We start from the raw sequence: 12,768 nt of genomic DNA, 5'->3' as shown, positions 1-12,768 counted from the left end.
GGGAGGAGAATGGCGTGAACCCGGGAAGTGGAGCTTGCAGTGAGCCAAGATCACGCCACTGCACTCCAGCCTGGGCGACAGAGCAAGACTCCATCTCAAAAAAAAGAAAAGAAAAGAAATCAGTCTTCTCACGCCTGTAATCCCAGCACTTTGGGAGGTGGAGGTGGGCAGATCACTTAAGGTCAGGAGTTCGAGACCCGCCTGGCCAACATGGTGAAACCCCATCTCTACCAAAAATACAAAAATTAACCAGGTGCGGTGGCAGGAGCCTCTAATCTCAGCTACTTGGGAGCCTGAGGCAGGAGAATCGCCTCAACCTGGGAGGTCGAGGTTGCAGTGAGCCAAGATTGTGTCACTGCACTCCAGCCTGGGTGACAGAGTGAGAACCCATTTCAAAAGAAAAGAAATCGAGCTTCATGTGTGCATCAGTGAATCAAATATTAATCATGCAATGTCATCCATATTACTTAGTGCTGTAACAGGTGTAGACCTGCTGCAATAGACAACAGAAGTGAATAAAGTATTTTGAAATCAGTGTTCTGAGGGTGTACTGACTGGGTATTAAGTATAAGACAGAGCTGGAAGGAAAACAAAAAGCCAGTTGAAGGTGACTAGAGAAAGCAAAATATATGGAGATAAGGATCTGGACTCCATAGCAATGGAAAAGGAGTGGAATGAACAACTATATGAGATGTTTCAAAGGAAAAGCAACAGGATTTAGAAAACTGAGTAAATCCTACGGGTAAAGGGAGAATGATTCAAAGCATACTTCATTCTTGGAAGCATGAGTGACTGATAAAAAATATTAGTGCTATTGTCAGAGATTGTGGGATAAAGAACCGATTTGCAAGCAAAAGGGAGAAAATGATGAGTTTGCTTGCATTTGGGGAGAAATGAAGACATCTGTTTAGAAATCTTCCTTAGAAATTTAGAGATACAAGACTAGAAGTTTATGTAGCTGGGATTTATCTGAGAAGCCATCAGATTCAAGACAATAATTATAGTCCAAGAACTGATGATTAGTCTGATGGACAGACTGACAAGAAATACAACAAAAGACCTGGAACTAAGATTTGAGGAGATGGGTAGGTTGGCACAGTTCATGCCAGAAAGCATGGAGGAAGTATAAAAGAAGCAGATCTTTAATGCAAGTCACATGTAGAAGACATTAGTAAGCTTATATATTTAATATTCTGGAAATGTTGACTAGATGAGTAGTAATAGTGACTATAGGAAATTCAGTCTGAATTTTTAAAAAACTTGTTTTGTTGGGCTCAAATTCTAAAATTCTACATTTGTTTTTATCCTTAGAGTTTCTGAAGACCACAGCATGTTGAAAAAAAGAAAATGTACTCATTTTTGGCTGCCACAACTATATATTCTTTTTAAAAGTAAATATTCATTTAGTTAGATTAAGAGTTAGAAGCAACTCATTATAAGAAAATATGGACCTATAACATGTTTTTAATTTTAATACTATAGTCACTAAAATGTGAAATTTATGAGACTCAAATATCCAGATGAAAAGAAACCAGACATCTGAATGAATTTGTCTGTATAATACTTACATCTAGATAGACCCAGATGATAGATAACATTCACAATTTTCTGTGGAATATTGAATTTTTTTGCTAATCATGTTTCTTTAGAATTGTTTTTAATTACGTGCTTATGATTGAGAGTACAAAATTCCAAAAGCATATGAAAATTAACATTGGCCAGCCACGTGCTGTGGCTCACTTGTGTTATCCCAGCACTTTGGGAGACTGAGGTGAGAGGATTGCATGAGCCCAGAAGTTCAAGACCAGCCTGGGCAACATAGCAAGACTCTGTCTCTACAAAAAATTTAAAAATTAACTGGGCAGGTGTGGTGGCGCACGCCTGTAGTCCCAGCTACTCAGGAGGCGGAGGCCAGAGGATGGCTTGAGGTCAGGAGTTTTAAGCTACAGTGAGCTGTAACAGCACTACTGTACTCCAGCTGGGGTGACAGAACAAGACCCTGTCTCAAAAAATCAAAACAAAACAAAACAAAACAAACAAACAAAAAGAACATTGAAGTGTTTCCGGTGTTCTGGAATTTTAGGAGACTTCTCTTTGAATATTGTACTTCTTTATTTTTTCAAAAGTACCTCTTTGATTATATGTATGTGTCTATCTATGTAGATATAGATATCTTTTCACTATTCTGGGGGTGGGGGAGAGTTTATATGACGCTGCATAACATTCTCATCGAAATGATCTCCCTCAATGATTTTGTGTATATGTGTGTGTGTTCAGCCACAATTCCTTCCGAAGACACCTGCCGAGGCAAATGCAGGTTTCCAGTGTTGACTTTAGCATGGGCACAGAACCTGTTTTACAACGAGGAGGAACAACTACCAGCATTGGGAGGATAAAGCCAGAACTCTACAAACAGAGATCAGTTGACTCTGAGGGCAGCCAAAAAGAAGATGTCAAAATCTGTGGGAAACTTAACTTTACCCTCCAGTATGATTATGAAAATGAACTTCTAGTTGTTAACATCATCAAAGCTTTAGATCTCCCTGCTAAAGACTTCACGGGAACTTCTGACCCTTATGTGAAGATGTATCTTCTTCCAGACAGGAAAAAGAAATTTCAGACCCGCGTGCACAGAAAGACTTTAAATCCTCTATTTGATGAAACTTTTCAATTTCCTGTAGCATATGATCAACTAAGCAACCGAAAACTACATTTCAGTGTGTATGATTTTGACAGATTTTCTAGACATGACATGATTGGGGAAGTGATTCTTGATAATTTGTTTGAAGTCTCTGATCTCTCCAGGGAAGCCACAGTATGGAAAGATATTCATTGTGCTACCACAGTAAGTAGTAATTCCACCAATATATTGTTTTTTATTTGACTTACAATGATATGTGACTAATTATTACCCAAATTGCCGGAATAAGTCTTACAGAGTTATGGAATTTATGTCTAAGATCCTGCAAAGGTAGGGTTTCATTTCTACTAATAATAATTCAGGCACCTAATGCTGAATATATTGGTAACCCTAGTGATTGTGTAAATAAAAAAACATAGCTCTTATAAATTAGCAGAACCGGTAGGCTATTTCTCCTTTAAACTCTTCATCTGTAATATAAATATCCTATCTGCAGCACCCAGTTTCCTCAAAGTTAGTATTGACTTTCATTATTTAAGGTAATTTTGTTAATTTCATTATTTTAGAAATTATTTCACTCTTTAAGAATAATGATTTCATTGTTTAAGATAATTCATCAGATCAAACCTAAAATGTACTTTGATGCTATTTGGAAAAGTCCTTGGTTTGATCGGAAACAACCCATTACTTCAGAAGCTTTCACACACAATTACAATGTATGAAATGATCAGTGATCAAGAAGTAATCATTGTTTACATTAAAACTTTTCTTTTTCATTACAAAACACTTTCTGATTATAAAATAATACCAACTTTAGTATTGAAAATTTAAAAAACAGAGTAAAAACACATAGCATAAAATTAAAATAATCTACAATGCTACCAATTATATTTAATATTTTGGCATATTGCCTTCCAACTTTTTGCTATGCATATTTTAGAATATTAAGACCATACTAAGTTTAATTTTTTCATGCCAATTTTCTTTCATTCTATATTTGTTTTAGTGCATGATATTGAAATACATGATCCATTTACTTAACCATTTTCTTACTGTTAGACATTTAAGTTAGGGATAAATTTTGTTATATGAAAAATTGTGTTCTTTTTTTGTAAATCTGTTTTTTTTTTTCAAGATTATTTGTCCGGTATAGAATTATAGAAGTGGAATTAGAGAAGTGATCTCTTAAGTTAGATTGTTTTCGTTAGTTTATTAGTTTTTAAATGGGGACATTTAATTTTTTACCATCAGGTTGTTTTTACATATTAACCGTCTTTTGTTTGAGCTGTATCACAACTTACAAGTTTAGAATGTGGAAGTTTTGAACAGAGACAAGGGATTATTTAAAATATAAGCATACTTTTTTAATTCAAAATATCTCCTTTTGTGTTTTTCCAGTTATGAATGTTTTACTAATTACAGTCAGTATGTGGGATAATTATATTGTCATTGTAAATTACGTGGATAAATTAATTTAAAAATTTATGCTGCCAGTTCAATATGTATTCCAGCATTATAACATTTTTAGTTGTTGGATTTTTGTGTCATAATCTCTATTGCGATATCTATTAGTGAACAAAGAAGGAATTTTGAAAGTGGCTCATATTTCAAATGCACAGTGGGGCTCTTTTGATTTCACATTTGTGTTCATTTTATTACCTATATTCCCACAGGGAAAATATGATGAATACTAATTTTTATTGTTTTTAAAAATAACACCTTCTAGAATTCTACAAAGGCAGATGGCAATTAATTGTTAGATTATTTTTCTTGATTCCTCAGTCTTATTATTACTTTTTATTTATTCAACAAATATTTACCTATATATGCTTGGCATGCTCTAAGTGCTAGGATTGCAACAAAAACATTTCTATAAAAAAGTGAAGTATGTTCTGTACATATATTCAGGCTCAGAGGTAAATAATCTGCCAATAAAATCTAAAAATTGGTATAACCAACTAGGAGATTGACAATGACTTTTTTTTTTTAACATTCATACGTTTTCCAAACTGGTTCTACTTAGAAAAAAGCAGGAGTTCCTTGTGGAAACTGTAGTTTCTCATTGCTAATAATGTTTATTCATTGTTTGGTAAATATTAATAAATTACTTAAATTTATTTTCAACTCTCCCATGTGCCTTGTATATTAGTTTTTATTGCTGTTATAAAAATTACCACAAATTTAGCTTACACAAACATTTTACAGTTTGGTTAGAAATCTTCTACAGTTTGGTTAGAAATTACCGCAAATTTAGTCTTCCACAAACATTTTACAGTTTGATTAGAAACCTGACATGGGGCCAGGTGCAGTGGCTCACGCGTGTAATTCCCAACACTTCGGGAGGCCGAGGTGGGTGGATCACGAGGTCAAGAGTTCAAGACCAGCCTGGCCAGCATGGTGAAACCCCGTCTCTACTAAAAATACAAAAAATTAGCCAGACATGGTGTCACATGCCCGTAATCCCAGCTACTTGGGAGGCTGAAGCCAGAGAATTGCTTGAACCCGGGAGGCGGAGGTCACAGTGAGCCAAGATCGCAGCCACTGCACTCCAGCCTGGGCGACAGAGCGAGACTCCGTCTCAAAAAAATAAATAAAAATAAAAATAAAAATCTGACATGGATCTTACTAACTTAAATAAAATGAATGTGGTTGACAAGGCTGCATTCTTTTCTGCAGGCTCTTGGGGAGACCCATTTTCTTGCATTTTCCTGATTCTAGAGGCCACAGGCATTCACTGCCTTATACTGGGCCCAGTGGGTAATCTAGGAAAATCTCCCCATCTCAAAATCCGTAATCTTAATCACATCCACAAAGCCCCTTTTGCCATTTAAGTAATATTATTCACAGATTCCAGGAATTAGGGCAAGCCTATCTTTGGGGCTACCTTTATTCCACCTGTCATATCTGCAGACATTCTCATTTCAGAATTCTGAATATAAAAAGAAGTAGGCAGAAAATAAAATGTATTTTTAGATTATTCTAATAAAAGGGCATTCTCTTTTAACTAGAACTTTGAACCACACATTGTTCAGAATATTGCTTCTGGGTTTTTATTTGGGAACATAGTAATGAAACCTGAATTTCTAGACTATGTGGCCAAATGTTATGGTTAGGGTAGTATTTAATTAAAATTTCTGTTCAGCCTTTGAAAAATCATTAAGCAATGTTACATCTTCTTATTGGTAAAAATGAAAAAAAATGATGTAGGTGGAAATTTCATTAAGAAACTTTCTTTTTCTATTCACACGTCATTAATTTTTAAGAATTTCGTGCAGAAATTATTGAGTCTTCTAGAAAAATGGAGAATAAGAAGAAATAAATAAAAAGAAATGTAGTATATGCTCTCACTTGTTTAAGTCCTGTGGAAACCTACAAAGGCAAATCAAACTATGCAGACACAGATATAAAAGAGTTTATGTAACAAATAAAATAAATACTGGATTAAAAGGCTATCGGCCGGGCACGGTGGCTCATGCCTGTAATCCCAGCACTCTGGGAGACCGAGATGGGTGGATCACCTGAGGTCGGGATTTTGAGACCAGCTTGGCTAACATGGTGAGTAAAGCCCCATCTCTAATAAAAATAAAAAATTAGCTGGGCATGGTGGCACGCAGCTGTAGTCCCAGCTATTTGGGAGGCTGAGGCAGGAGAATCATTTGAACTGGGAGGTGGAGGCTACAGTGAACCAAGATGGTGCCACTGCACACCAGCCTGGGCAACAGAGTGAGACTCTGTCTCAAAAAAAAAAAAAATGTATCAGATTAAGAGACAATGATGCAATGATGACAAATATAAATATTCTTATAATTCTTATAACTTTATAATTGTAAGAACTCTTATAACTAAAGTTTTTATTTGAAATAATCATTTATGAGATTTTTAAAGAGTACCTTTATATAATTGCAAATCTCCAATGTAATTTAGACCAAAATTTACTGGGGAAAAAAATGCCATTTTGCTATCAGTTTGAAAAGCACTAGCTGGTGTATCTTTAATTTTTAATGATTCTTCTCAGAATCATTAAGACCTGCTTTATTATCATATTGTTGTCAATGCCATGGCTTTTTCCTTCTTCATGCTAATTATATAATTATATCTCATAATTGTAGAAAATAAGACTCCATGAAAATCAGACTAGCAGCTTTTGTGATTGTTGTTTTTAAGGGTCTTAAGTGTCTCATTCCTACAAATTTTCATTACAGTGTCTCTGTCATACTTTTTTCCACAGGTCCAAAGGCCTGTGCAAGGTCTTATCCAAAAAAATCTTCCTAGAACAGTTCGTTCTCTAAAATTTTCTGTTCTACAGCATTTGGTTCAAATAACTTTAATTTTATTACATAAATATTTACTGAGAACTTTCTATGAACAAAGTTTAGTTCTAAAATTGAAAGAAACACTAGTAAAATACAAGTTTTACTCAAGGACTTTAACAAAGGAGACAAATAACAAAGAAATAAAGTATATGCCTCAGTGTAAATTATATAATCGTTTCCTGATAGCCCCCACAAATGTGGTCTTGTCTACACACACACTTTTTGGTACAGACTATATCCCATAGGAAAACATTTCAGATTGCCTTTCCATGATGACAGAATTTTGAAGAAAAGAGTTGGATGATTCTTGAAGAAAAAAACAGCATGAGGAAAAGGAAATAAATCAAGACTGTAGCATGTTTTCAGGGGGCAGAAAAGTAAACTGTGAATGTGAAATGAAGAGACTAAAGGGAACCCAAACCAGAATGGTATATTTAATCTATAATCAAGAGGACATTTAATGTCATGGGAGTTTCTATTTATTTTGTTTTTTGTTAGAAGAGTGAAATCACTGAAGCCATTATCTCATATGGCAAGCCACGTGTACAATGGATCAAAGTGGGAGATTGTGAAATGTAGTGCTCAGGTAGGAATCTAACACCACAGACTAGATGAAATGGACAAAGCCTACTGAGGCTGGTGACAATGAGAATGGAAAGAAGCTCATATATGCTAATGGAAGCATTGTCTGCTGCACTTAATTTAAACATTCTGCAGGTATTTGTCTTATGTCTGCCACTAGACTCTGAGCTTCTGGAAAGCAGAAACTATCTTGTATATCTCTTGCATCCCTTACATAATATGAGTGCTTAGTGGTTAATGAATAAATGCTTTTTGAATAAATAACATAGCAAATTTTCTTATGAGATTAAGTGTAGAGATGTATAAATACAGATCTACCACTACCAGAGGAAAAAACAATATGATGTCGTACCCTATTGATTGCAAGTAAACAAGGATATGCTTAGGTGTACTTTGTTAATGTTAACTACTTTTTTTAGACAAATTCTTTTTAATATTCAGGGCATGGCACCCATATATACATGAAATCAAGCAGGAACATTTTAAATTTATTAACAAAAATGTTATCAGGTTGAAACAAGAGGCATATATTTTGCATTTATGATTTCATTAATAATAAATTATATATGAAGGATTAATATTTTTTAGGAAGTAGCAATTGTTTTGCAATTTGATACTGACAAAAGAAACAATAAAGGTGAATCTTTATTCTGTGCAAAAATTTAGTTTTCACTTTAGCAATCACCCTGCTGTATATCACATATCTGGCAAGCCAGCCACCTCTAATACTAGCACAGAAACATCTCCAGCATAAGGAATAATCCTATTAAAAAACAGTGTATACCCTATGCTGCTATTTCTGAAATGTAAAGGAGAAATATATATTCATATTCAGTTATATATACAAAAAAGTCTATGTAAAGACACACAGGAATTTAGTAGTAGGAGTCACCTATTGGCAACTGGATAGAATGAATATATGGTAGAAACTGGATGAATGACTATAGAAAAAGAATGATTTGCAGCATGTGGCTTTATATACATTTTATGTTTAAGCTATTTTGCATAACATCATGTTGAATTTTGTTAGAAAGTCAATCACTATAAAGACTATTTTTTTTTTTTTTTTGAGACAGAATCTCGCTCTATCCCTCAAGCTGGAGTGTAGTGGTGTGGTCTCGGCTCACTGCAGCCTCCACTTCCCCAAGTTCTAGCAATTCTCCTGCCTCAGCCTCCTGATTAGCTGGTATTACAGCGTGTGCCACCATGCCCAGCTAATTTTTGTATTTTTAGTGGAGATGGGGTTTCACCATGTTAGCCAGGCTGGTCTCGAACTCCTGACCTCAAGTGATCTGCCTGCCTCAGCCTCCCAAAGTGTTGGGATTACAGGCGTGAGCCACCACACCCGACCAAGACTAATGTATTTTGAATATTTAAATGTAGTTTTCCTATGCATACTCAAGAAGCCATTGAAAATATAGGTAGACAAGGAAAAGATTTCCTTTTTTTAACAGAACTACCTTCATTTGCATATTTATTTATTTACTTACCTATTCAATGAAAATTTTTTTTTGCACCAACTGTGTTCTACACACTTTAAAATTCTTGCAAGTAAGGAAGTTGCTTGTGTATATCACATTGACCTGGTTACAGGTATAAAATGAATCTATTATATTCTAACTAAGCATCTGTCTGGTATTGTTTGAAAGAGTAGACCTTGACAGGACAGGTACAAAGGAACTGTCGTATTCATTGTGTCAGCAATCCAGAGTATTGGATGTACCTGCTGAGCTTCAGTTTGAAATAACATCTTACACATTACTAAAATTTTTTAATATTTAAAATTCTTTTTAATCTAGAGATGTCTTTTTAATTCTACCCCCAATCATCCTGGATCAATCATAGGATCAGAATAATACTATATATTTTTCGCATTTAGCTATCAATGAATTATCTTCTAAAGTTCATTCACTATGAAATATGTGTCAGCTAATAACATTTTAAAGAGTGGCAAAATTCCAGTTTTATTTTAAGGAAAAGGGTATGATGGAAAGTGGGACAGTAGGTAGCTAACCTTTCTGGTCAGGGGCTGTCTGTCTTACCAGGTCTCCTGGGGTGTAACAGACAGTACTGTGGCTACCAACCTGCAGGTTGGGACAATGAACCCACATCTGCTCCTCTATGAACATTCCTAGTTTTCTGTTTCATCTCTGCAATAAACCTGGCCTTGGTGTGTCACAGATTACACATCTGCTTATGGGCCACCAGTAACTGATTATAGATTAACTCAAATGGTGAAAGTAAATTCCATGAACCTGTATGTAAGGTCTTTTACCTTGCTAGAATTGATAGGAAGCATCTATGTTAATTTAAAATTAAATTTAACTTCAGTTTAAAAATAGTAGAGTCCTTCATATACTATCATAAGACCATGAGAGTTCAGTTCCCAAAGTATGATTTTTCTTGGCCTTAATATCTGCCTAACTCAGCCAGCCAACTTAAAGGAGCTTTGTCTCATGAATAATATTAAGTAAATCATCATAATTTATTGTTATTTTCATGTTAGATCACATCTATGCACATTTAGAGAACAAGGTTTTGTTGTCTAATCAGTGTGTTTTGACTACTTTTACTTTCATGGGAAAGACTGTAGGTAAGCGGCTATGAAATAGCCCACAACAATTATCATATTAGCCTTTTATTAGCAGTTTAAACAGCAGCTTCCTGTAACATTGATTACAGGCTTCTGTTTTACAGAATAAAAAAGTCAAAGTTAATGCAAATCTGAAACTTAAATTTGTGCCACCAGTTTTAAATGTAATTCAGCATTGATGCCATACTTTTTAGATAAATCTAGAATTGCTGGGTAAGCACAGTATGATATTTAGACTCATTGAAAGGGTGTCATTCAAAAATGAGTATCAATCAGCCCCTTAAGGAATAGCTCCCAACCGTATTTTAGTCATAATATTTGGGGTTGTTTGGAAAGCAAAAGGATGATGTTTTGCCTAAATTCATCACATGTACATAATTTCCCATTTAAATTCCTACATGGTTGTACTGGTAAAGATTAAAACTCCCATCTAGCTTCCCCACTATATCCTTGAGACTTCTCTGTGTCTGTAGTTAGAGGCAATGTAGCCTCTAAGTGCTTAATGAAGCACTGAAGTCTCTGTAACAAACCCACATTGCTTTATATTCCTGCTGTGTCACTTATCTGTGTATGGCTTGACCAAGTTACTAAATCTCTCTAAGTGTTAATTATAGTATCTGTAAAATGGGAATTATGAGAAGGCTAACCATAGTTTGTTAGGACTAAATAACATAAGTGATTAGCACAGTCAGATATTTGTAAACGTTCCATATATGCCATAGGATATATTTTATGGTAGGTTTTTCGTTATTGTTTAGATAGCTATCATATTAAATAGGAATAAAGACCTTGATGCTAAAAATTATATCATAGTAGTAGTATCATAAGGCATAATTTTAAGTGTTACATTTTTCTGTTCAAGTCGGAAAGTTTTCAGAGTTCCTTTAATACTGTGTGCTGTCATTCAGTGAGTAGATACTACAGCTTTTTTTTTTTTTTTTTTTTTGAAACCGAGTCTCAGTCTGTCGCCCAGGCTGGAGTGCAGTGGCGTGATCTCGGCTCACTGCAACCTCCGCCTCCCAGGGTTCATGCCATTCTCCTGCCTCAGCCTCCCGAGTAGCTGGGACTACAGGCGCCCGCCACCATGCTCGGCTAATTTTTTGTATTTTTAGTAGAGATGGGGTTTCACTGTGTTAGCCAAGATGGTCTCGATCTCCTGACCTCATGATCCGCCCGCCTCGGCCTCCCAAAGTGCTGGGATTACAGGCGTGAGCCACCGCGCCCGGCCTGATACTATTGCTTCTTTTTATAATGTATGATGTGTATACTCATAATGCCATCTGGCCTGGACCTCATCTCCGACCTGGAGACAGTATCCCAATTATTTTTCACACATTCATTGAGGATTTTGGCATCTTCATTTCTCTCCACTTCCACTCTGGGTATCACCCCCCTGAACAACACCCTATTCCACTGCCTATCCTTCCCATCCCTTCCAATTTCTGACTCTACCTATTCTTTATGAACTGGCAGTTAGTTCTAACTTTCCCTACTCATTTCTGCCACTCTCCTATTGTAAGCCAATAGTTGTAATGTAACTGGCAAGAAATATTAGGGCGGAAGAATGACCTTGGGAAATATATTTCTATCCATTGCTCTCTTCCCCTGCACGAAAACCCCAGGCTGTCTATGCCCTTCATCTGAGGGTGCAGTTTTTCTCAAAGCAGGCTTTTCTTCTGACCACTTTCTTTCTGAATCCAGGTAACTGTCCCCATTTGCTCTTTAAGTCTTAGTGGTCATGACAGCCTCTGCTGTTACCACTCCAGGGTAGCTGTCTCTTGTGGTTCCTCCTCCCAGCTCACATCTCTGTGAATAGCCCTTCATGAAGCCCTCTGGAATTACTCTGATTTGTATGTGCCATCTGTTTCCTGCTGGATCCCTCACTGATTCTCTAAAGAAAGAAAATGTTTCCTAATTACAAACAGGTTAATTTCCTATAACCTTTCTGGACCATGCTGTGTATCTGACTGTGTATCTACGTGCGCATTACCTTAGGAGAAATCAAATTAGTCCTTCAAAGGCTGATGATAAGACACGGCTTCAACCACAGAAAGTTAGAAACAGCCATGATCATTGCTAAAACACTCTACTCTTTATTACATAAAGAACTTCAAAGGATCTCCTTAATGTGGAATTCTGGGCCCAGCACGGTGGCTCACGCCTGTAATCCCAGCACTTTGGGAGGCCAAGGCGGGCAGATCATGAGGTCAAGAGATTGAGACCATCCTGGCCAACATGGTGAAACCTCGTCTTTACTAGTCCCAGCTATTTGGGAAGCTGAGGCAGGAGAATTGCTTGAACCCAGGAGGCAGAGGTTGCAGTGAGCCAAGATCGCGCCACTGCACTCCAGCCTGGCAACAGAGCGAGACTCCATCTCAAAAAAAAAAAAAAAAAAAAAAAAAGTGGAACTCCACATTTCATTGCAATTGAAAAAGTAAGAATTTCTGCCTCTTAGAATTAAGATTTCAGACACAGATTATATTTCATTTATTAAGAGTAGCCTGGAAAAAATAGCTCTGTTAATTTTATAGGTTCCAAAACATATTTTTATGTTCCCAGTTTCTTACCTTAGAAATTTAAAATATAAATACTTATAAAATGCCACAGATGTTTCTGCTTTTTAATTAGAATATTCTGAA

At 36.0% G+C, this 12,768-nt stretch overlaps 1 protein-coding gene across 1 annotated transcript in view; it reads left to right on the top strand.

Moving 5' to 3' along the window:
• SYT10 (synaptotagmin 10) overlaps positions 1-12,768 on the top strand; it is a 65,898-nt gene that overhangs the window by 30,978 nt on the left and 22,152 nt on the right. The window contains exon 3 of the mRNA XM_003277808.3: positions 2,278-2,845. Within this exon, the coding sequence (XP_003277856.1) occupies positions 2,278-2,845 (568 nt within the window). The remainder of the gene's footprint in view (positions 1-2,277; positions 2,846-12,768) is intronic.

Source organism: Nomascus leucogenys, chromosome 23, assembly GCF_006542625.1.
Source record: "Nomascus leucogenys isolate Asia chromosome 23, Asia_NLE_v1, whole genome shotgun sequence".
Lineage (NCBI taxonomy): Eukaryota > Metazoa > Chordata > Mammalia > Primates > Hylobatidae > Nomascus > Nomascus leucogenys.
Note: the sequence above shows the minus strand (reverse complement) of the source record. Positions and strands in the feature narration are given on the sequence as shown.